We start from the raw sequence: 26,768 nt of genomic DNA, 5'->3' as shown, positions 1-26,768 counted from the left end.
CAGTTGGAATTTATCACGCTGCTCCCTCTGGCCTGCAAAGTTTCTGCTGAAAAACCCACTGATAGCCATATGGGATTTCCTTTGTATGTCACTGCTTTCCTTTCTCTTGCTGTTTTTAAAATTCTCTCTTTATCACAACTTTTGGCCATCTTATTTACTTTGCGTCTTGGTGCAGACCTCTTTGGGTTGGTTTTATTGGGGTCTCTCTGTGCCTCCTGAATCTGGATTTCTCTTTCCTTTCCCAGATTCAGGAAGTTTTCAGCTATTATTTCTTCAAACAAATCTTCTGCCCCCTTTTCTCACTCTTCTTCTTCTGGGATTCTTATCATGTGACTGTTACGTTTGACAGTGTTGCTGAGTTCCCTGTGTCTATTCTCATTTTGCATATTGTTTTCCCCTCTCATCTGCTCAGCTTGATTATTTTCCATTACTCTGTCCTCCAGGTGGCTGATAAGTTCTTCTACTTCCTGTTGTTTGCTCTTTATTCCAGTTGGTCTATTTTTATTTCCATTTAGTGAGTCCAGTAGCTCTAATTGGTTCTTTTTTATGTCTACTATCTCTTGGTGGAGGGTCTCATAGAGGTTCTGTACTTCTTTCTCAATTCTACCGAGTATCTTTATGAGCATTACTTTAAATTCACTATCAGACATACTACTTATCTCCATTTTGTTTAGGTCTCTTGCTCTGATTTTATTCCGCTCTTTCATTTGGGACATGTTCCTCTGTCTCCTCATTTTGTCTATTGCTACATCTGTTTCTGTGTGTTAGGAAAGTTAGCTACACCTCCTGCACTTGAAAGTAGCGGCTTTATGAAGAAGAGGTCTTGCAGTGCAATGTCTCCTTTTCACCAGAAAATGGTGCTTCAGGCGTGTCTCCTACGTGTGTTGCTACAGGGGTGTCCTACTGTTGTGGCGGAGCTGTGTTTGCCTTCAGTCCAGCCTGCCATGGCTCTCTGTGTGGTCAGAGTCTGGTGCCTGTGGTGTTAGTGGGCCAGTCCAGGGCTGTTTTGGGCTTCAGTTGAGTCGGAGCAGGTGTTTTCCAGAGATGAAATAGCACCAAACTGCAGGCACTTTCCCTGTGTTGTCCCCTGAGAAGCTTTTGTTGGTGGGTGGGGTCTGCAGTCAGACCAGCTGCCTGCCCCCAGCCCACTGCTGGGGTCATAGTCAAACTGGTGTGTGGTTATCTTCCCCTCTCCCTGGAGCAGGACTCACTTTGGAGTGATGCTGACCCTTCTCTGGGCTGCGTACACATTGCCAGGCTTGCGGCACTGCTTTGATGGGATCTTGCCAAGAGGGATTGGAAGGGGTGGATCTGCTTCACTGTGGCCTCTTGTCTATGCCGGGCTGCAGAGAGTCTGTTCTGCCAGTTTTCCCGTTGCTTTCTGGGTTATTTATGCTGATGTGGGTGTTCTCTAGGCAGCCACAAGGTAACAGGTGAGCCCAGGGTCCTCCTACTCCACCATTTTCCTAGCACGCTCTGCCTGCATAGGTCCTATGGGAGAAAACTTGGTCATATTTTTATTTTTAAGAATTATTATGTACCAAATAAACACTGTGCTAAACACTGATAAATAAAGTTGACAAAGGGGCGCCTGGGTGGCACAGTGGTTAAGCGTCTGCCTTCGGCTCAGGGCGTGATCCTGGCGTTATGGGATCGAGCCCCACATCAGGCTCCTCCGCAGTGAGCCTGCTTCTTCCTCTCCCACTCCCCCTGCTTGTGTTCCCTCTCTCGCTGGCTGTCTCTATCTCTGTCAAATAAATAAATAAAATCTTTAAAAAAATAAATAAATAAATAAATAAATAAATAAAGTTGACAAGACAAGTTCTCCAGCCTTGGGAAGCTCACAGTGTAGTTGGGGAGGCAGTCAAAGAAACAAATTATAAATACAGTACAATAAATGCTGATAAAGAAATAAAGTTTATGAGAGCAGATAACTTACTTTGAGACTGAAATTTGGCCTTTGTGTCTCTTTTTGTTTAGTTCCACTCAGCATCTGTAAGCTCGCTCAGCCTTGCATTACAGGTAAACATCTAGATCCCTTGGGAGCTGTTAAGATGGGATAGCCTAGAGAAACTTGAGTTAGTACCCAGCCTGACTCCTTTCTAGACTTAGTCCTCTAGGCCTGTGTTCATCATTTCAACCAAGCATGATTCAGTTTTATGAAACCCAGTGATTTCTCTTTCCTTCCCTGTAGGTATAGAGAATATCCAGGTAGTGGCTGCAGTTCATCTCTGGTCTAGTTACCATGTATCATGGGCGAAGCACTGGTAAAGGACCCTCCACACCCATGCAGATTTACCAGCAACCTCCAAGGCTTCTCATTGTGCAAGTTGCCCTACCATCCTGGGCTGACACCTGCTCCAACCTCTGTGAGGCTCTGCAGAACTTTTTCTCTCTAGCCTGCAGCTTGATGGGCCCCAGCCGCATGTCCCTCTTCAGCTTATATGTGGTACAAAATCAACATGAGTGTATCCTTCCCTTTGTGGTGAGTATATCTATATTTGATCATTTGATCCTGAAAACAAATATGAGGTTTCTGGAGCAGAGATCACAGTTATTATTACTTACAGCAATAACTGTGCCCATTCTTCACATCCAATACCCCACAGGCAACATAAGGAGAGCCAGATGTCATCCTGCACATGAAGGGTTTATGTAGAGGCCGCTTTTAGGCAACAGGCTTGAGCATGGAAAGTTGATGAAGGCAGAAGGGCACACAGCAACCACCTGGCTGAATAGAGACAAGCCCATCAGACAACCCACCTCAAAATATCGATAAGCCCTAACTGACCAGTGGGGTACTTAGGACCAGGCAGTTAACAAAAAAGGGAAAATTCCATATGTCCCCATACCACCTCACCTTCCCACTTTAAGTACAGCCCCATTCACTGCCTCCTTGCAGGCAGTTTCTCCTTTGCTGTCCTGCCCACTGCTTCCTTTCGGGTATATTCAATAAATTTCTGTCTCCTTTGTTCTGCCTCACACTGGCTTCCACCCGATTGTTACCCCACATTTGGGGGCCCTCATCTGATCGAGAGAGACACCACAGTTTATACTGCAGAAGAGGAACTCCAGAATTATTAATCTGAGTGTGTAAATAGGTCACATCTTGCCCCTGCTCCACTCCTGAGATAGAGAGAAACCTTGGCATTTACAGTCCTTTGGAATGTAAGCAACTGACCCCTTTCATCCCCGTTTGAAATGTAAATACAGGGAAATAAGTCTAAGTGTCTTCAGAGGTCTCTGTCTAAATTATCCTTTATTTTCCAAGACTTGTCTTTTATCCGAAGTTCTAGCTTTCTTTGCTCAGAAAGCCTAACTGTGAAGACACATGAAAATATTTTCTCTACAGTTCCCCATAGGACTCAGGTGAAAAACCCCCTCAGATTTCAGAAGGCAAACACTGGGCCAGGGACAGTGCTTTTATGAAGCTTTTTCACACATAGACAACTGTCTCTCCTCCTCAAAGAAATGCAAATCTTCACTTATATAAAGTTCAGAATCACAGGGATGGGAAAGACCTCAGAGGTTCTAGTGCATCCCTTTCCTGAGATAGCCTTGCTGCAGGGGTAGTCAGAGAAGGCCAAGTGGAAAATCACAACTTTTATCCCTACCTGGTGGGAATAAGACCTCCTCCCTCTAGGGTCTATGGGAACAACAACAGAGCCTGGACTCCCACCCACGTACCCAATATTAACAGGGTATTTCTCCCTCTCCCTATTGAGGTGGTGTCTGAGAAGACAGAGTGGAGGCCCTGTGGGAGCTGCAGGAAGGTGTGGTGTCTCTCTCAATCAGATGGGGGCCCCCAAATGTGGAGCAAAATGATGGGGTGGAAGCGGGCATGGGCGGTGAAAGGATTCATCCAAGGCAGAACAAAGGAGATAGAAGTTTACTGAATATACTGCAAGGGAGCAGGGAGCAGGACAGCCTTCCTATTGAGTTTTCTAAATTATATATTTGACAGTTAAAGCCAAACTTGTAACATTGATGTGACTGTTAATGTATATAGAGGAAATATTTAAAATAATTGCATTATAAACAGGGAAGAGTAAAGAGACTTCTACATAAAATATGTATATAATGTAAACTTAGAGCAACCACTTAAAGATCAATACAAAGACACTCACTATAGATAAATCAAAACGGAATTCTAAAAAATTCTTAAAAATTGCAAGTAACCCACAGTCAGATAGGTAAAAGAAAACAGAGAAACAAAAAACTGAGGGAACAACAGAAAACAACAAATTGGCAGGCTGACATACCAATAATTACATTAAATGTAAATGGCCTAAGTATATCAATTAAAAGAAATAGGTTGGCAGAGTGGGGAAAAATGACCCAACCATATATACTCTCTGTAAAAAACTAACTTCAAACACAGCAGAAGTAGGCTGGAAAGTATAAGGATGGAAAATGATATACCCTGATACATTAACCAAAACAAAGCAGAAGTGGCTGTATTAATATATCAAATAAAGTAGACTTTAGAGCAAAGAATATCAGGTACAGAAAGGAATATTAAATGATGATAAAAGAGTCAAACCAAGAAGAAGACATACCAATTTTACATGGGTACACACTAAACAGAAGAGCTGCAAAATACATGAAGCAAAAACTGATAGAACTGAAAGAAGAAATAGATAAATCCACAATTATAGTTGGAGACTTCAGATGCCCTTTTGACAAGTAATAGAACAACTAGAAAGAATATCTACATGTAGAAAACTATTAGCCCATAGGATCTAATGAACATTTAAAGTATATTCCACTGAATAAGAGCAGAATACACAATCTTTTCAAGCACCCACAGAGCACTTAGCAAAATAGACCATATCCTGGGCCTTAAAAGTAACTTCAACAAATTTGAAAGAATTGAAGTCATACACACTTTGTTCTCTGACCACAATAGAGTCAAAGTAGAAATCAATAACAGAAACATAACCGTAAAATCTCCAAACACTTGGAAACTAAACAGCACATTTCTAAATAACTCATGGATCAAAAAAGAAATGGCAAGGGAATTTTTTTAATATATTGAATTGCATGAACATTTAAATACTACATGTCAAAATTTGTAGAATCCAGCTAAAGCAGTGCTGCGAAGGACATTTATAGCACTAAATGCTTACATTAGAAATGGAAATATATAATTCAAAATCAGTAATATAAGATCCCACCTCAGGAAACTAGAAAAGGAGAACAAAATAAACCCAGAGCAAGCTGAGGGTAGGAAATAATGAAAAGTATAAATGAATAAAATTGAAAACAGAAAAAAAGGAAAATTGGTGAAACAAAAAGCTGATTCTTCAATATGATCAGTAACATTGACAAACCTCTAGCAAGATGTAAATCTACAGGTGTGGTAATATGGTATAGAACCCAATGCAAACATTGTAGCAAAGTCAATTTCTTGGTTTTAAAATTTAGCTATAGTTATATAAGATGTAACCACTGCAAGAAACTGAGTGAAGGGTACACAGGACCTCTCCACGATTTTGCAACTTTATGTGGATCTATAATTATTTCAAAATAAAAAGCTAAAGAAAAACAAAGGTGATTTTACACACTTATAGAATGGCTACAATGAAAAAGATGGGCAATACTGACAGGCAATACCAAGTGTTGGTGACAATGGGAAGAATCTATAACCCTTATTCATTGCTAACAGGAAGGTAAAATGATACAACCACTTTAGAAGATAGTTTATCAAATTCTTAAAAAGTTAAATATACACCTGCCATGTAATCCAACAATTCCACCCCCAGAAATCTAACCAACAGAAATGAAAACATGTCTACACCAATACATTTACATGAATGTTCATGGCAACATGATTTATAATAGCTGCAAACTGGAAACAGTTAAAATGTCTATTAACTGGTGAATGGGTAAACAAAATGTATAATTCTCACTGTATATAATCTGTGATTATGTATACCCTACTAGTACAGTGAGGACACAATGAAAATGATAGTGATATTTGCAGTCATGTGGCAGGTTATGTTCCTCTGTTGTTCCATTTTCCTTGTACACGTCTGTCCCATGATCACATTTGGCTTTTTCTATCTTCTGTCAGGCATAGGGATAGAGAAAAGTAGAGAGTGATCTAGAAGGGCAAATGGAAGATATCCAACACAGGAGGGTTTTTGAGAAATGAGCTCATGTATACCAAAGGTTAAAGGATTTTTTTTCCCTTTCTTAAGTGGCTATGTTATATGCTTCACGCTCTCCTCAGTACATTTAGCCCTAGATAAATCCTTTGGTCCCTTAATCATTCCATTGGGAAAGGCAGACATTTCTACACTAAAAATCACTGACCAGTAACTCAGGAAAAATTGCAAGCCAAAAATCCTTCCAAAAGAACAATAAGTTCAACCTATTTAAAAGCTCAAGAAAATTACTGGAAAAATGTCATTACCTTATGTATAGAACAACACAATCTTTGTTTAAGGAAAAATGTTATCTTAAATCCACTGTCTCTAACCTATATACGTTTCTAACATTTTCTGTCTGCAAAGTTAGCTCAAAATATAATGGTGAAAGATAGCAGGTAGGAAGCCTTGCCCAAGATGAATACTTCAGTACATCTCTTCATATTTAATTTCTGAGTATTTCATTTCTGAGTATAACCCTGAGCTTTTCATAAGGAATAATGACAGAAGAATCATAATTAAAATATTAGAATTCCTTTTATATCCATTGTGCCCTTAATATAAATAAATCTGACCAAAATGATTAATCTCCTCTCAAAGCAGAATTTTGGAAGAATTCCCTTACAGTGAGTATCTTACCAATTCTTTTACCTTTTCATGAGAACAAAGGAATTATTTAAACCATATATGATCTACAGTGGAATTTTAGGACTAACAGTGGTCTAATTTGGCTATAACATTTACTTTCTCATCCTTAATAGCTGACATTCAAATGAAGTTATTTAAAAGTGACAAATAATAGGGATATATTACATTAAACCCTATAAGAGTAAACTACAAAAAAGCTAATATAATAAACTATAATTGAGTACTACAGGAGAGGGAGGGGCAGAGTAAGAAAAGGAAATATACAAATTTTGTCATTGTTTATAGTGAAGATTTTTGTTATTGTTCATTAATGGATAGTACTAAAGAAATAAGGGAATTATACAAACGTAGTTAATCACTAAAACAAATGCGAACCTTTCTAATTATGACAATAAAAGCTTATATAGAACAAAAAGCTATACAGTATAGTGATTTTTCAAAAGCTATGAAAATAGATCTGCCTTCAGCTCAGGTCATGATCCTGGGGTCCTGAGATGGAGCCCCACATTGGGCTCCATGCTCAGTGGAGAGTTTGCTTCTCCCTCTTTCTCTCTCTGACCCTCCCCCTGCTCCTACGTGCCCGCACACATGCTCTCACTCTCAAGTAAATAAATAAAATCTTTAAAAAAAAAAAAAAAAGCTATGAGGGGCACCTGGATGGCTCAGTCAGTTAAGCCTCTGCCTTCCACGCAAGTCATGATCACAAGACCCTAGGATTGAGCCCTGCATCAGGCTCCCTGCTCAGCAGGGAGCCTGCTTCTACCTCTCCCTCTGCCTGCCATTCCCAGTTTGTACACATGCACATGCTCTCTCTCTCTCTGTTAAATAAATAAATAAAATCTAAAAAAAAAAAAAAAGGCTATGAAAATAAAGTCTATGTTAATATAAAAACAAATATGTCTGTCATATCAATAAATATAAGTGTGCTAAACTCACCTATTAAAAACTCTACTGTGTTCAAAAGATACAGGTGCAACAAAGTTGTTCAGAAAGGTTGGCAATAAAAGAAAGGGCAAAGGGCTAGGCAAATGAACCTCCCCCCCAAAAAAAGAACATGATCTTAATATCAGACAAGGTTGAATTTGGAGCAAAAAGCACTAAATGACACTAAGAATGTCATTTTAATGCTAGACACAAAGAGAAGAGTAGACACTATGGATGATCTTCAGTACAGAAGGTTTGTTGGAGAGGGAATCTATAGAAAATATATCAGTTTTGATTAACTATGTACCAAATAACATGGCATCAACATTTTTAAGAGAAATAGGATCATAATATTGTGAAATCTCTGTCCTCCTTAAGTGCTCATGGAATATTCACAAAAGTCAGTCATATATTAAGCCACAAATAAACCCAAAACTTTAATGAATTCCAGAAGTACAGATAGTTCAGTCAAGATTTTCTGAACACCCTGCAATAAAACTAGAAATAAATTACAAAACCAGAGAACAAAAAGTATCTACCTAATGGAAATTTTTAACTATTAAATAAATTTGGAGTCAAGAGGAAATCCAAACTAAAATTGCAATATGTGTAGAAAATAATAATAGTAAAACACTACATATCAGACCTATGGGTTATAAAAAAGACAATGCTAGAAGGAAAATTCATATCTTTAAACTATATTAATTTATTTTAAATTGTATTAGTAAACAAGAAAAACAAAATAAATGAAGCATGCAACTTAAGAGCAAAAGACAAACCTATGGAAAGCTGAAGGAAGGAAATAATAAAAATAAAAACAAAAAATAATGAATATTAAAATAAGAGAATGGTAGAACAAATTAATAAACCCAAGTTTGTTCCTTGGGGAAGGGTAGGAGATAGATAAACCATTAGTAAACTTAGTTTGAGGAGGGCAGGAGAAGCTGCCTATACACAAAATAAGATAAGGAGAAAATAACTACAGATATACTTGGGTGAAATGCATAATTCTCCATGCAAATATAATTACCAAAATTAAATTCAGAAGACATAGAAAAATCTGAACTCACCATTTCCCATAAAACAAAGTTGCCAAAGACCCTAACTTCCCCCAAAATAAAGTACTAAGACCAAATGATTTTACAGGGGAATAATACCAAACTTTTAAAGAACAGATCATTACTATGTTTTTTAACTGTTTGATACAACAGAAAGAAAAAAAAACCTTCCAAATCCTTTTTATGAAGTTGACATAATATTGATACTAAAACCCAACAAATATTGCATGAAAAGAAAAACTAGAGCAAGTCTCATTTATGAATATCTATTCAAAATCCCAAATAAAGCACAGGCAATAGAATCCAGCTTATACATATTTTTTTAAGATTTATTTATTTATTAGAAAGAGAGAGAGAGTGGGTGCGGGGAGGCAGATCAAAAGGGAGAGAGAGAATCTCAAGCAGACTCGCCACTGAGCACAAAGCCTGACAGAGAGATCCATCCCACGACCCTGAGATCATGACCTGAGCCAAAATCAAGAGTTGGAGGCTTAACTGACTGAGCCACCCAGGCACCCCCAGCTTATATTTTAAAAGATCATATACCAGGAATAAAAAAAAATGGTGTAATATTAGGGAATCCATTAATATAGTTTACTATAGTAAAACATCTAAGAAAAAAATATGATCATGTTCATGTCCATAAATACTGAAAAAAAGCATTTAATAAAACGCAACATCTAGTCTTATTTTTAAAAAAAACTTTAATAAAGTAGGTATAGGTAACTATCCCTGAGCACAACATATGTTTATGACAGCTCAAGAATCAAATCATACTTAATGAAAAGACACTAAATATATTCCTGTGTTATCACTATTATTTAAAACTATTCTGGAGATTTTCACTGATGCAATTGCACAAGGGAAATAAATTAGAATATAAAAATAGGAAATGAGATCAAATGATTGTTACCTGCAGATTAATGATGTCCAAGAGAATAAACAAAATTATTTCAAGCAATGAAAGAACTCATGACAATAGTCTGGCGCAAGAACTAATACAGATATTAATACCCTTCATATATTCCAAACAACAAGTTTGAAGTTAAAGTGGCAGAAAAGATCTCATACAATAACCAAAATTGTCAGATACTTAGGATTGAAATTAATAATAGATGTGCAAGACTTATATGAATAAAAATGCTATTGAGAAACACAAAGGACTTGCACAAATTAAAAGTCATTGGGGAAGTTTTGGGGAAGATTCAGACCAAAAAGATGTCCATTATCTCTAAATCAATCTGTAAATATAATGGAATTCCTGATAGAATTTCCAACAGGAAAACTGGACATCCTAGTAACAAAGTTCAAATTAAAAGAAAAAAGAAAAGAAAAAAATAGCTAGGAACTATCCCTCTCAAATATTAAACATATTCAAAGTGTGATACTGGAGATTGAAAAGATAGGGCAATGGAATATACTTTAAAGTCTAAAAATAGACCCAAAGATATGTAGGAATTTAGTATATAATAAAGATGGTATTTAACATTAATTGGAGTGGGAGCACCTGGGTGATTCAGTCACTTAAGCATCTGACTCTTGATTTCAGCTCAGGTCATAATCTCAGAGTGGTGAGATTGAGCACCATATCAAACTCCGTGCTGGGGGTGGAGCCTACTTAAGATTCTTTCTCTGCTCTCCCGCTGCCCCTCCCCACCTCTCTCTCCCTCTCTTAAATAAATTAACAAATTTATTAAATAAAATTAATTGGAGGGACACCTGGCTGGCTCAGTCAGAAGAGCATGAGACTCTGGATGTCAGGGTTGTGAGTTTGAGTCCCATGTTGGGTGTAGAGATTACTCAAATTAAATAAATGTAGAAAAAATTAAAAATTAAAAAAATAAAATATATTGGAAAAAATTATCCAGTAAATGCTTGGGTCAACTGGATAGCCATGTAGGAAAAAAGTAAGTTAGAGCCATACTCACTGCTTACATCAGTATAAAGTCCAGATAGATCAAAGTTTTAAATATAAAAATTGAAACTGTTTGTGTAGGAGCACAGACTGTATCAGTCTGAGTCCAATCAGGAGCAAGAAACTACACAGTGATTTAAATAAGGGAAGTGTATATGGAGAACTTTAACATCGTTTAACATACTAAACTGTGATAATAAAGCAACTGTAAGATATGAGAACTTTTTATGGTACCTTAGGGCTGAGGGAGTGATCTCCAGGAAAGACAAATCTGAAAAGAGGACTCCTTTCCCAAAGCTGGAGTTCAGGACCAGTATAGTTGCAGCTGACTGGATGCAGAGAAGTTTACTGGTTTTCCCAAGCCAGAGCTGGTCCATGGTTACTGGGAAAGCAAGATGCAGTCTTCCAGGTATAGATGAGCTATAATCAGTGACTGGTGTGTAAGAGTGTAGAGTGGAGATACCAATGTGGACAGGATGCCTGGAGCAGACAGCATCCATATGGAAATTGCAGCATCATTGGGAGGGCCACAGGAGACAAACCTCTGAGGTGAGCAGAGGGAGTGAGACATTAGTGCAGGCAGGAGGCCTAAAGCAGGCAGTGTCTGTGCCAAGACGACTGCTGTAAGGTAATCACCAAGTCAGAGCTAGGAGTTTGCAGTGTCTTAGTCAGCTCAGGCTGTCATAACAACAAAATTCTATAAACTAGACAACTTACACAATACACACTTATTTTCTCAAAGTTTGGGAGACTAGAAATTAGAAATTGGGGTGCAAGCATAGCCAGGTTCTGGTGAGAGCCCTCTTCTGGCTTGCAGACAGATTTCTTGCTATGTGCTCAGATGGCCTTTCTTCAGCACATGTATGTGAAGAGAGAGCGAGCTCAGGTGTCCTTCCTCTTCTTAGAAGGTCGCTAATGCCATCATGGAGACTGCATCCTCACGACCTCATCTAAACTTAATTACCTCTCAAAGGCTACACTTAAATGCTACCACATTAGGAGTCAGGGCTTAAGTATATGAATTTTAAGGGAACATAAACATTCAGTCTGTAACATCAAGGGCCTGCTAGTTTGGGGCAATATCTGCTCATGTGGAGCATTATCAGATGTTCTCATACCCCATTGCTTTCAGCAGGAAAGCACCTTCCTCCTGCAGTGTTCCTCCATTGCTCTCTATTCAAATGCTTAACATGATGGTCCATGTAAAGGAGAAATGTTTAAAGGGATTCTGTCCATTACTGCAGAGATATATTGAAAGGTGAATTGGATCTGAGAGGCAATAAGTTGATAATTAGCTCACAGACCATGGGGGAAAATATCAGAGTAAGAAAGGCTTTTTTAACCATAACACAAAACCCAAAATTCCAAAAATAAAAGATTAATAAATTCAGCTGTATAAAAATAGAAAATATGTGCTTGGCAAAAAAAAAAAAAAATACTACCTAATCAATAAGGTAAAGACAAATAATCCAACAAGAAATAAGAAATTATATACATAGTTTTCAGAAAAAGAAATATAAATGACCCTTCAACATATCAAAATATATTCAATCTCACTTAGAAATGAAAAAGAAACCTTACTGTACATTAAGATGCTATTATTTTTCACCTGTATGATTGCCAAAGTTTTTTTTTAAGTTTAATAACATACTGTTCATGAGGTTTTAAAGAAATAGGCACACATGCCATTTATGGGTGTATAAATTAACACAATTTCTATGGTGGGCAATTTGGTGACAGTATCACAATTTACATACCCTCTGACCCAGCAAGTCTGCTTTTAGTAACTTATCCTACAGATATATTTTCGTATGTGGAAAAATGACTTAAGTATTTTCATTTCAACACTGTTTGCAGTGGCAAAAGATTGAAAACAATCTAATGTCTATCAATAGGGAATTGGTTAAATAAACTTATGTTCCATCCATTAATGGAATACTCTGTAGCTATAAAAATGAACATTTTTTATCTATTGACTGAAATGATTGTGCAAGAACACTATGCAATAAAATCAAGATATAAAAGACTATCATAGTCTCTTTTCTTTTGGTAAGAAGAACAAATTTATCTTTATATTTTCTTTCATGTAAAGAAAAAAATCTCTGGGAAGATATCCAACAAGCTACCAATATAGATTGCCTCCAGGAAACCACTGGTTAGCTGAAGGATGAGTGGAAAGGTGATTTTTTTTCCACATATAATTTTATAACCTTTAAATTTTGAATCATGTGCATGTATTATATATTGAAAATAAATAAAAACAAAATTTTGAAAATACATTGTGCTAATAAAATGCAATTTATATATGGAGAGTCAATATAAAGTTTTTTATAGAGATTAAAATTAAAATTTTTTATTTTTTATAGAAGTTCATACTGATAAAAAGATTTTTCAAAATCAATGACCTAAACTATGTTCTAATTTTTTCATTTGATTTCCGATGAGACATCAATCTGAGTTGTCCTAAACTGCCTAGAGCAAGGAGAACACACTGGTACTAGATCTAGGGAGAGAACATCTTCTAGGCATATTTATACCACTAGTCTGCACAAAAAGTTGAAAGAAATCCAGTGAGGGTCCATCAGTCTTTACCCATTCATCCCAACCTTCACCTTTCTGTGCAAAGCCCATCTAACTGAATCAGGGACTCCACTCTGCACCTTGAAACCCACCCAGATATCTACAACAAAGAACTTGAGTTTGTGATATAATAGATAATAACTCCAAACAATGTTGTAGACAACTTAAGTACCTGATTCACTGGGCTACATTTCAACGTAGCAACTTCCTAAAGCACATTTGAATCTTCCACAATGGAAATCCCAAACTTTCCATCCAGGAAAGAAGGAGGAGGAGAAATTAAGACATTTGACTGTTCAGATTACAGATTGCAGGTAATGGCAAAATTCCAGCTGAGAGACACCAGACCTCATCTCCCTACCACCCATTTTCTCTCTCTTTATCTAACAGCTCCCTATCGGTCCCTGACACCATCTTTTGGATTTGGAACTCAGGTCTGAACTATTTACACTGTGCTGTATGGAATGTTGCCTAGGCAATTCATGAGGAAAAAAAGCTAAGACTGTAGGACTTTCTGTAGCATTCATCAGTCATCAACCTTTGATATGTGGAAATTGTTTCCCGGCCAAGCTATATGAGCTCTTCACATTCTAAGCAATTAGTTTCTGCAAAGCCTGCATTTTAAAATCACTTTCAGAATCAAAGTGAGTACCTGAGAGATCAGATACCATTTTCAAGGGATATAATACATAGTTATGTTTTAGCCTACTTCCTGTTTAGCTTGTTTCTGAATGATGTAATCTTTTAGATGAATTGGGCACATGGCCTCTTGCTACAGGAGGTTATCAACCAAGAGTGTTCTCAAGCAGTAAGTGGCCCTGTTATTTGATTAATGGCCCTATTATTTGATTAATGTAAGAAAGAACAGCTTAATTTTCAATATTTCCAAAACCATTGCACTTGGCAGAATTTTCCAGTACTCAAATAAGCAATATTTTCAAACCTTGTTAGAAGATCATTTCCTTCTCCTAAAGGTTATTGTAACCTCCTGGCAGAGATATCAGGAGGTCATCCTATTTTTTAATTTTAATTTTTTTAATTTTTAATTTTAATTAAAATTAAGGAGTAGGGGGCGCCTGGGTGGCACAGCGGTTGGGCGTCTGCCTTCGGCTCAGGGCGTGATCCCGGCGTTATGGGATCGAGCCCCACATCAGGCTCCTCTGCTATGAGCCTGCTTCTTCCTCTCCCACTCCCCCTGCTTGTGTTCCCTCTCTCGCTGGCTGTCTCTATCTCTGTCAAATAAATAAATAAAATCTTTAAAAAAAAATAAATAAAATAAAATAAAATTAAGGAGTAAGTAAAGCTCTTTGGTTCATGTTTCAAAATAGAAATGTGTTTTCTTTTTTTTTCTTTTCTTTTTTTTTAAAGATTTTTATTTATTTATTTGACAGAGATAGAGACAGCCAGCGAGAGAGGGAACACAAGCAGGGGGAGTGGGAGAGGAAGAAGCAGGCTCATAGCAGAGGAGCCTGATGTGGGGCTCGATCCCATAACTCCGGGATCACGCCCTGAGCCGAAGGCAGACGCTTAACCGCTGTGCCACCCAGGCGCCCCGTGTTTTCTGATAAAAGAAAATATGTTTTCATTTTAGAAAAATGCAGAAAAGTATAGTCTTTTGATTATTGCAAAGTTGACTGTTGGAAACACAGTTTTACTGTTGGTTCCTGCCAAAACACTACCTAAAAGAAAGTTGAGGAATTTTTTTTAATAGTATTGAATCAGTTAAGATTAGGTTCAGCTGTGAGTCTTACAAACCCCAAAATAAAAATGGCTTAAATAAGATATAAGTTTATTTCTCTCTCAAATAATTTTAGGCAATCTAGGGCTAGTGTGGCAACTCCATGATCAATAAGGAGCCGTGCTCCTCCTGGCTCGTTCCTCCACCATCTTACTACCATCTGCAACACATCTACTATCTTGTAGGCCAAGTTAGCCATTTTTATGCTTGTATTTCAGCAAGCAGGGAAGAGGGAAAGGAGAGCAAAGGGAAGGGGAATAATAAAGATTAGGGCAGAAATAAATGATGTAGAAACTAGGAAAACAATAGAACAGATCAATGAATCCAGGAGCTAGTTCTTTGCAAAAATTAATAAAACTGAGAAACCCCTAGCCAGACTTATCAAAAAGAAAAGAGAAAGGACCCAAATAAGATCACAAATAAGAGAGGGGAAATTACCAACACCACAGAAATACAAACAATTATGAGACTATTATGAAAAAATGTATGCCAACAAATTGGACAACCTGGAAGAAATGGACAAATTCCTAGAAACATATAAACTACCAAAACTGAAACAGGAAGAAATAGAAAACTTGAACAGACCTATAACCAGCAAAGAAATTGAGACAGTAATAAAAAATCTCCCAAAAAGCAAAAGTCAAGGGCCAGAAGGCTTCCTAGGGGAATTCTACCAAACATTTAAAGAAGAGTTAATACTGTTTTTCTCAAACTATTCCAAAATATAGAAATGGAAGGAAAACTTCCAAAATCATTCTATGAGGCCAGCATTACCCTGATACCAAAACCAAAGACTCCGCTTAGAAAGAGAACTACAGGTCAATATACCTGATGAACATGGATGCAAAAATTCTCAATAAAATACTAGCAAATAGAATCCAATCAGACATTGAAAGAATCATTCACCACAATCAAGTGGGATTTATTCCTGGACTGCAGGAGTGGTTCAATATTCACAAATCAATGTGATATACCATATTAATAAAAGAAAGGATAAGAACCATATGATCCTTTCAATAGATGCAGAAAAAACGTTTGACAAAATACAACATCCATTTATGATTTAAAAAAAAAAACTCTCAACAAAGTACAGTTAGAGGGAACAAACCTCACCATAAATAAAGGCCATATACAAAAAACCTACAGCTAATATCCTTAATGGGGAAAAACTGAGATCTTTTCCTTTATGGTCAGGAACAAGACAGAGATGTACACTCTCACCACTGTTATTTAACACAGTACTGGAAGTCCTAGCCTCAGCAATCAGACAACAAAAGAAATAAAAGGCATCCCAATTGGCAAGGAAGAAGTCAAGCTTTCACTATTTGCAGATGACATGATATTTTCTATACAGAAAATCCAAAAGACCCCACCAGAAAACTGCTAGAACTGATATACAAATTCAGTAGTCTCAGGATACAAAATCAACATACAGAAATCTGTTGCATTTCTATACACCAATAATGAAACAGCAGAAAGAGAAGTCAAGGAATCAGTCCCATTTACAGTTGCACCAAAACCCATAAGATACCTAAGAATAAACCTAACCAAAGAGGTAAAAGATCTGTACTCTGACAACTTTAAAACACTGAAGAAAGAAATTGAAGATGACACAAAGAAATGGAAAGACATTCCATGCTCATGGTTTGGAAGAGCAAATACTTTTTTAAAAGATTTTATTTATTTGAGAGAAAGAATGAGAGAGAGCACAAGTGGGGTGAGGTGCAGTGGCAGAAGCAGACTCCCCGCTGAGCAGGGACCCTGATGCAGAACTCAGTCCCTGGAATCCAGGATCATGACCTGAACTGAAGGGAGACGCTTAACCAACTTCCAGGCACCCTGGAAGAACAAACATTGTTAAAATGTCTATATTACCCAAAGCAATCTACACATTGAACGCAATCCTTATCAAAATATCACCAGCATTTTTCAAAGAGCTAGAACAAACCATCTTAAAATTTATATGGAACTCCAATGACCCCAAATAGCCAAAGCAATCTTGAAAAAGAAAAGCAAAGTTGGAGGTAAAGTGGGAAAGCTAGGTTCTTGTCTCACAGAATCAAAGAATGACTCTCACAGACAAAAGGAGTGAGTAAAGCTATAGAGTTTTATTAAGCAAGGATACAGAAAAAGCTCTCAGGAGTGAGAGGGATCCCAACAGGATTGCCACTGAGGGCTTTTAGGGTTGGTCTTTTATAGAAAGTTAACCAGGGAACTTAAATCTTTTTGACTTCTCTACTGGCGACACCATTGATTAAGGACTAGTGATAACATCTTTAATGGCTTACTTCTTTTTAGGGTCTGGTTATTTTCTGTTGACCACAGGAGACTGTCATAAATAAGACTTCCTCCTTGGACACCTAGGGCAGGGTGGCCTGGAGTGTTCCTTTATCTCTGATTCCCTTATACCTCCACATTTTTGGAATTTCCATGATCCTGATCACGTAGCCCCCTTACCTATCTCTCCCTACCTAGACCCACCTGTCCCTTTCTCAGAGGCATCACCATTCTGGACTTCAAGTTATATCACAAAGCTGTAGTGATTAAGACAGTATGGTACTGGCACAGGAATAGACATGTAGATCCGTGGAACAGCATAGAAAACCCAGAAATGAACCCACAAATATATGGGCAATTAATCTTCAACAAAGCAGGAAAGAATATCCAATGGAAAAACACAGTCTCTTTAATAAATGGTGTTGGGGAAAACTGGACAGCAATATGCAAAAGAATGGACCACTTTCTTACACCATACACAAAAATAAATTCAAAATGAATTAAAGACTGGGGTGCCTGGGTTGTCTCGGTTGATTAGGCATCTAACTCTTGATCTCGCCTTGGGTCTTGCTCTTGAGGTTGTGAGTTTGGGCCCCGAGTTGGGTCCCAAGCTGGGCTTGGAGGCTACGTTAAAAAAAATGGATTAAAAACCTAAATGTGAGACAAGAAACCATCAAAATCCTGGAGAAGAACACAAGCAGTAGCCTCTTTGACATTGGCCATAGTAGCTTCTTACTAGATATGTCTCCTGAGGCAAGGGAAACAAAAGCAAAAATGAGCTATTGGGACTTCATCAAGATTAAAAAAAAAAAAAAAAACTTCTGCACAGTGAAGGAAACAATCAACAAAACTAAAAGGCAACCTTCAGAATGGGAGAAGATATTTGCAAATGACATACCTGAGAAAGAATTAGGATCCAAAATATATAAAGAACGTATAACTGAACACCCAAAAAACAAAATAATCCAGTTAAGAAATAGGCAGAAGATATGGATAGACATTTTTCCAAAGAAGGCATACAGATGGCTAACAGACACATGAACATCACTCATCATCAGAGAAATACAAATCAAAACTACAACGAGATATCACCTCACACCAGTCAGAAGGGGTAAAATTAACACAAGAAACAATAGGTTTTGGTGAAGATGTGGAGAAAGGTAAACCCTCTTGCACTGTTGGTGGGAATGCAAACTGGTGTAGCCACTCTGAAAAATAGTATGGAGTTTCCTCGAAAAGTTAAAAACAGAAATACCCTGTGATCCAGCAATTGCACTGCTAAGTATTTACCCAAAATTACAAAAATACAGATTCAAAGGGACACATGCACCCTGGTGTTTATAGCAGCATTATCAATAATAGCCAAATTATGGAAAGAGCCCAAAGGTCCATCAACTGATGAATGGATAAAGAAGATGTAGTGTACATATATACGATGGAATATTAGCCATAAGAAAGAATGAAATCTTGCCATTTGCAATGATGTGGATGGAGCTAAAGAGTATTATGTTAAGCAAAATAAGTCAGAGAAAGAGGAATACCATATGATTTCACTTATATGTAGAATTTAAGAAAGAAAACAGATGAACAACGGCAGTTGGGGGGTGGCGGGTGGAGAAGCAAACCATAAAACAGACTCTTGACTATAAAGAACAAACGAAGGATTGCTGGAGGGGAAATGGGGGTGTTAAATGAGTAATGGGGATTAAGGAGGGCACTTGTAATGAGCACTGGGTGTTGTATGTAAATGATGAATCACTAAATTCCACTCCTGAAACTAATATTACACTGTATGTTAACTAACTGGAATTTAAATAAAAACTATAAATAAATAAATAAATAAATAAATAAATAAATAAATAAATGTATCAGTCTTCAGATTCTTTTAGGGGGTACATGAAATTTTTGAAGGCCACTAGTCTATATATATGGTCTCATTTGTTCTCATTTCTTTTTTGAGTAGGTTTCTTATCTTCCCATCTAAATTACAAATTCTCTTTGTGTAAGAATTACATCCTATTTTTTGTGTTTTTCCCAGAAATTCAGGAAGAGGAGCATGTTAGCAAAGTAAGCAGCTGTGAAATTGAGTGGGGCAGGGGTTGACTTAAGTACCCTGGCAGTATTGCACCTCATGCTTATGAATTTTATGTGCATTTTGCAAACATTGCTCAGTACTGCTCTTTGTCAGGGTGGTTTCCTCATCCCAAATATAATTCTTCCCCATCCAACCCCCATCTGTTATTGATGTTTAGAATTCAAATAGTGTCACATATTTTCATTCCACATTTATCCAAAATGTATACATCCTTGGGAGAGGTAACATTGATATAGATTCAGATTATATTAGATTACTCCCTTTTTATAAAGGGAGGTGAGATAGAACCAAGAGGTTTACGTGTTGGCTTCTTGAGCTGACTTTAGACTAAGCCAACCATCCCTTTACTGAAGTCATCCTGAGGAGCAGACTGGGTAGGACCTTATCAGTTCTGAGATGATCAACCACACCAAAATCCTCATTTCTGGGAAGTAAAGAGGCTCCCAGTGCCTAGACTGACTAAGAAATGAAGATAATACTTAAGAGTGACCCTGCTAGGCCTTCAGTTGGCAAACCACCCCAAAGTAAAACTCAGCAGTCACAACTGGACTTCCCTTTGGGTGAGTAAATGAATTCAAACACTTCCTTTCGTGTTTCTGGTAACTCCACATAATCAAAGCCCTTTGGCTGCAAATTTTCTTTCTTCTGGTATAGGGAAGATTTTAGTGCAGTGCTTAGAGCATAGTAGGCATTGAGTAGATGTTGGTCAAATAAATAAATCTTCAGGAAGGGAAGGGACCCCTGAGGAGTAATTGATAATGAAGTTAGACTGCCCATTAATCTGGAACCTGGGTCGCTAAAGATCTTTGCTTCGTTTTTCTCTGCAGCAAGTGAAAAGGAACTTTGCTAGGCTGCAGGCCTGCATCTCAGAACTCCGCATGTTGCAGAGAGAAGGCTGTTTCAGACCACATGGCACTTCTCTGCAGCTGGCAGTACAGGATGGGCTCCAGCAGTTCAAACAATACAGCAGACACATGACCACAGGTGCATCTCTGAGCTACACTTCCCTGGAGGTAAGAGATATTGGCCTTAGTTCTCTAAGCCCATTTCAGGCCATCTAGATGCTTCATTATTTATCATCCATATATTGTTCTTTGTTACATACACTTTGATGCTAATTTTCAAGGCTAGATTTTCATCTCCCTGCAGGCAAGAGATATGTTCCTTTTTTCCTATAGCCTGTGCAATTCTTAATACAGAGCTGGCATAGAGAGAAATGCTAAAAATATGGGCTGAAGTGAATTATAATGAAACTGAAATCAAAATAAAATCTGAATATGCCATCTGCCTCTGAATTTTTGAAACTTGTAAAGTAATTCTTAAACTGCCTAGATTGGTGTCTGTATTTATATTTCCTGGGCACCCTTAAGAATTTACGATTGTTCTTAATCAAATTTTAGCATCAAATTGAGTAAATTTTCTCAGACTTAGCAAATGTGCAAATTTAAAGATTGCTAAAATTCTAGTGCAGACTAAGACAATCTTAAAAAATTTAAGTAAGTCATGCCTGGGTACGCCACTGGGTGCATGAGTGACTGTGAGTTAAAACACATTCAGTCTTTGGAAACCTCAGGCATCAAACAGATGCATTTAAAAAAATAACTGTGCTTTTATCTGCATCCTTCTTCATTAATCAAAAATGTCCAAGCCCTGGGGCATTTGGGTGGCTCAGTCGGTTAAGTGTCTGACTCTTCATTTCAGCTCAGGTCATGATCTCAGGATCGTGAGATTGAACCCTGCATCAGGCTCCATGCTCCTGGTGGAGCCTGCTTAAAATCCTTTCTTCCTCTCCCTTTGCATGCACTCCCTCCATGCTCTCACTCAACTCTTTCTCCCTTAAAAAAAAAAAAATCCAAGTACCAAAAAAAAATGTCCAGGTGCAAAAGAGAATTGCATATGTTTAATATTTGCCTTCCAGATTTTTAAATTCAAGACAAAACTGCTAATGAAAACGTAACAGCATATTCATTCAGGTGAAATAAAACATTCAGATTATACACAAACACTTCAATATTCCTTCAGGTTAGATACATTGATCAAGAGTGAGTACATTATAGGGGCGCCTGGGTGGCTCAGTCGTTAAGCGTCTGCCTTTGGCTCAGGGCGTGATCCCGGCGTTCTGCGATCGAGCCCCACATCAGGCTCCTCCACTGGAAGCCTGCCTCTTCCTCTCCCACTACCCCTGCTTGTGTTCCCTCTCTCGCTGGCTGTCTCTATCGCTGTCAAATAAATAAATAAAAATCTTTAAAAAAAAAAAAAGAGTGAGTACATCTTAGAATTAAGAAAACAAAAGAAACAGTTCACGTGTATCCAGGTTGAACAAGGAGAGAAATCTATGTAGAAGCACCACCATGCGAAAGAAGCATAGAGGCTCTCTGATATTTAGTACACACTTAGTGACTGGAATTTAAGGGTTCTATTTCTTTGTTGCCTTGTAAAATCAAAGCATTTTGAGCATGAGAGATGCTACCAGTGCTTCAAGCAATCTTAAAAAACTAAAACACAGGAATGACTTCTCACTGGTCACTTTCTGGGGTAGGCCTCACCTGTTGGGAAGCGTCCTGTGACAATTTGTCCCACCAGACCTCTCCCACCAGAATCTGTCAAATGAAATTTGATTTGTAAGTTACCATGAAATCTTCTTCTTTGCTTCAAAGACAGTAGCCACTGCCACAGACTTCTGCTGTGTCTGTCCTCCAGATCTAACCTGCTATGTTCTTCACTCTGTACATCAGGGAAAGTAGACACATTGATTCTTGGATTTATTTCCAGATTACTGTTCTGACTTCCCAGCCTGGAAAAGAGGTGGTCAAACAACTGGAGGAAGGATTGAAAGATACAGACCTAGGCAGGGTCAGGAGACTTCAGGTGGTTGAGATCACAAAGGGAGACCTAGCGTATACGGACTCAGTATCCCCTGCTGAAGAGCCTAGCAGTGATGGTAAGAATTAAAGGAAAAGGTAAAAAAGAATTTTAATGAGTAGTCAGGAAGATTATTTTCCATGGTCTTTTTTGTTCTTCAATGAAATGAAGTCAACAGATTTCACTACAATTCAGACAGGTGTTTTTAAGTGTATATATAAGCCTAATATATATTAAGTATATATTTACTATTTTAACAGGATCATGACATACATAATAGTCTATAACCTTCTTTGTGCATTGACAGCTATCTATGTTAGTGTCTATAGATCTGTCTTATTTTTTACTGGCTACATGACTTTCTTACTGTGTTTGGACCATAGTTTGTTTAATCACTTATTAATGACCAATTTGGTTTATTACACTTCGCTATTATAACCAATGCTGAATAAACAGACTTATATGCAGGACTGGTTTCATGGACTTATGACCAGTATAGTCACACAGGGCCCAGCATTCAGAAAAACCCTATGCTTAGGATTTAATGCTCTTTGGTTGCTCTCTTGAAATTCTTAATAATTTTATCTTTGAATTTATATTTTACAAGTGAAGTTTGGTGAAACAATGGAGCATGTGCCAAGGGATTAAAGTGTCATCTCATGCATGCTCTGCCTCCTGTGTCCTTCCCACCTCCCCATAATGGGGTTCTCAGTTGCTAGCTTCCCAGCTCTGGTGTCCCCAACCTGCCTACTCCAACCCAGCAACCGCTGGTGCCCAGGTCCCTGCCAATAAATCCTACATAAATTACTAATAATTCTAAATTTCCTAGAATAGCAAATATTCTGAGTCTTAAAAAACATATAGGAATTAGTCATGTAGAGGAAGAAGAAAAGAGCACTCAAAATGAGATGTGGTGGCATGAGAAAGCAAGATTAATCAACTTCCAGGGCAGTGCCCATGTTTCCCTATGACTAGAGTCGGTCAGGCAGAAGCAGGAGTAAGTCTGTAAAGGTAGGCAAGGATTTGATCAAGAAAGGCCATACAAGGGCGCCTGGGTAGCGCAGTCGTTAAGGCGTCTGCCTTCGGCTCAGGGCGTGATCCCGGCGTACCGGGATTGAGTCCCCCATCGGGCTCCTCCGCTGTGAGCCTGCTTCTTCCTCTCCCACTCCCCCTGCTGTGTTCCCTCTCTCTCGCTGGCTGTCTCTCTGTCACATAAATAAATAAAATCTTTAAAAAAAAAAAAAAAAAGAAAGGTCATACATGCCATTCTAAGACATTTAGATTTCGTTCTAAGGCAGTGGAAATTTATGAAAAGATTTTGGTCAGAAAGTCAAGGACAGTTTCCCAAATTATGGAGTTTAAGAGATTTTTAACCAATTTTAATTTATCCAACACTCAAGTTACTGTTCACCCTTCAGCAGTCCTTTTTGGATGTATTGGCCTTCTCCAAGGTTGTGCACATGGGAGGAGTCCCTGTTCTGATACTATTGATCTCTTCCTGGTCACACTTAGATAACCCACTAATTAGGTCAGAGAGTTAGAAACTAAGAGTGTGTTTCCCCTCAAATCCTGACACATGTAGGTCCTTCCAGCATCATGAGGCCACTGACATTGTTCTGGTCCAGAAGGAAGGATAAACAGCCTTAGCTGTGTGACTTATGAGCTCTTACCCACTTGGCACACTCTGCTTTTCTCAAGCCAGTCTCCTCACTGAATGTCTTTCTTTCTCTCTCCATCTCTTCACTTATAGTTGTCTTTTCCTTTGAATTCCCTCTTCTTTCCTCTGAGTTCCTTCCCTTATCCTCTTCCAGCCAAATCCTCCCCAACCCTTAAGGTCTAATTCATGTTCCTGATTGCTATATTGATTTTCCTCTCCTTAGAACAACAATATCACCTGTGGTGTGTACCAAACAATTTAGCACTTGATTAAATGCCATGGAGAATTGTTCACCATTGTTTAATTGTGTGATAATTTTATCTTCTCCTCTAATCTGTAAACTATTTGGTACCTTTTCTTTCTGGATTAAATTCTAAGTACCTTGGGATTAGGAATTTGTCTTACTCATTTCTGTGTCTCAGTGTGTAGCATATCCTAGATTACAGGTGATATTTGTTGAATGAATTGATGACACCTGTGGAGAAAGATCTAGGTCTGCCCAGCATCCCCTGAATCCCCATTCTCTAGTAACACCTTACCTTCCTGGTCAAAGAGTGGGCCATCACCCAGGTGAGGCCATCGTAGTTCCTCAGGTCACCAGAGTCCTCCCTAGTATGTTCTCAAACTGAATCTGCGAGAGAGAAGCTCTTTTTCTTTCTCTTTGGCCATGGATATATCAGGCATGGACTATGTCCTTTTCTCCCTTCAGTGACTGTATCCATTAAGAATTTCCTGTATCTCTAGTGGCACAGACCTCAGAGTACTGAGAGGTCACCTGATGCCTTTATTTAGAATAGTTGGTGGGCTAGAGCTGTATAGAAGAGCTTTTACATTCAGGAAGACTGCTTTCTACCTTGTGTCACTGCTGATGATCTTGTAACCTCCTATTTGCTTATAAATAATGCATCACCCCATAAATTGCTTGTAATTCCTCTTTGTGGGCTAAGTATATGTATGGTTCATAGCTTGAAATCTTCCCAGTTTGCCTGTACTTTCCTCATAACTATTATATTCCATTGATGTTTGCCTCATCTTGGTGTCCTTATGAAAAGATTAGCAAAAGCAACTTCTCCATTCTCAAAAAGGTGAGAGTTCCAGAATCAGGTTGTCTGAGTCTAAACTCCAGTTCTGTCACTTACTAGCTGTGTAACTTTGAGTGAGGCACTTAGTCTGTCTAAGCCTTAGTTACTAATTCCTGCCCTATGCAGTAATTGTGTGGATTAAATGAGATGATGTGTGTTCATTAGTATATAATAAATGTTCAGTAAAAGTCAGCTAATCTTGTTAATACTTCTGAAAATTTCTGCATATGGGTGGTTTAATATTTCTGAGATTTGTTTTTAATGGCCAGGTCCCAAGTGGACTGTAAGTTATCTGAGGATAAGACCGTGTCTGATGTATTTTGTATCACCAGCATATATCATTCAGCCTGGCACATAGTAGATTCTCAATAAATGTTTCTTGAAAAAATAAGTGAATTAATGGAAAAAAACAAATGACTTGGGAGAGGTGATGGTCACCCTCTCAGACGTCAACTCAAATAGTTAGGCTCATATGTCAAACACTCATAGCTTCCCTTTGTAGCCCATGAATATCATGAATTAATTCAAGCACTTCTGGAGTCTAATTTTTGTTAACTCTGGTAACCATGATCATCTATTAAAGAGAAAGTTTCTCTACTCCACTTTTAGAGAGACCAGTTACAGGGAAATGTTGATGCAGATTCATTTTAAAAATAACTGTGAGAGTATGTCCTTCAATCAGTCAAAATTCTGCCTCCTTTAGTGCAGTCCTACGCAGTGAGAACTAATTATAAAGATGACTTGGAGACTGCAAGATCCAGAATCATCAAAATAAAAATGAACTTAGGAATGAAGAAAGTAGATTCACATTTTAGAAAATTTTTTAACAAAATCCAAAATGAAAAGAGTAACTTTAAATCACATTCATATAAGTTAAGGTTTTCTATAAATATTCAGACCATATAGCCTATTATATATTTTCTTTCAACCACACAATTGGTGCTTCTTTTTTTTTTAAGATTTTATTTATTTATTTTAGAGAGAGAGAGCACGAGCAAGAAGGAGGGGTAGAGGGAGAAGCAGACTCCCCGCTGAGCGGGAAGCCCAACGTGGGACTCGATGCCAGGATCCTGGGACCATGATCTGAGCTGAAAGCAGACACTTAACTGACTGAGCCACCCAGGCGCCCCATAAATGGTGCTTCTTTTCATCTGCTCCTGCTTGGTCTAACTGGTGCATTTTTTCTTTATTTTAAAATTTAGCTGGAAGATCCAGTCTAGCTCTCTTTGTAGTAGCTTTTGTCTGGTCATTTTACCGTTTTTTATTACAAGTTGTACAAATTAAAATATTGCATAAGTATAATATAGACCATTCAAAATGACCCAAAATTCTGCTCTCCAGAGATAACCACCATTAGCAGGGCAGGGCACATTCTGCTGAATAATTTTCCTTACACTACATGGATATGGACACACATGTAACATTGTTGTTATCAACACTTTCACAAAAATGTAACTATACAGTACTCACTGTTCTGTCTACATTTTTAGTTTTTCATTTGTCTTATTATCCAATTTTTTTTTCATATTGACACATAGAGAACTAATCTATTCCTTTTAACAGCTAGGAAGCATTTTACTGTATAAATTCATCACTATTTATTCAACCATCCAGTTGGATTTTTACATTTTACTGAAGAATTGTGTGACCTTGAACAGTTACTTAAACTTTTTATTCCACAATTTTTTCATTTACAAAATAGGGCTAATAAGAGTAGCTGCCTCATAAGGTTTTTATGAGGATTAAATACACCTTGCATATAAAGCACTTAGAAGAGTGC

At 37.9% G+C, this 26,768-nt stretch overlaps 1 protein-coding gene across 2 annotated transcripts in view; it reads left to right on the top strand.

The window, feature by feature from the left end:
• The first annotated feature begins 2,216 nt into the window (after positions 1–2,216).
• Positions 2,217–26,768, top strand: part of M1AP (meiosis 1 associated protein) — a 63,029-nt gene continuing 38,477 nt past the window's right edge. For both annotated transcript variants that reach the window (XM_026482133.4, XM_057309305.1), the window contains exons 1-3: positions 2,217–2,485; positions 20,215–20,400; positions 22,160–22,328. In XM_026482133.4, coding sequence (XP_026337918.3) covers positions 2,246–2,485; positions 20,215–20,400; positions 22,160–22,328 — 595 coding nt within the window. In that variant the 5' untranslated portion in view covers positions 2,217–2,245. The remainder of the gene's footprint in view (positions 2,486–20,214; positions 20,401–22,159; positions 22,329–26,768) is intronic.

This window comes from Ursus arctos, unplaced genomic scaffold (assembly GCF_023065955.2).
Source record: "Ursus arctos isolate Adak ecotype North America unplaced genomic scaffold, UrsArc2.0 scaffold_8, whole genome shotgun sequence".
Classification (NCBI taxonomy): domain Eukaryota; kingdom Metazoa; phylum Chordata; class Mammalia; order Carnivora; family Ursidae; genus Ursus; species Ursus arctos.
The sequence above is the reverse complement of the archived record's forward strand: the minus strand, read 5'-3'. Positions and strand labels throughout refer to the sequence as shown.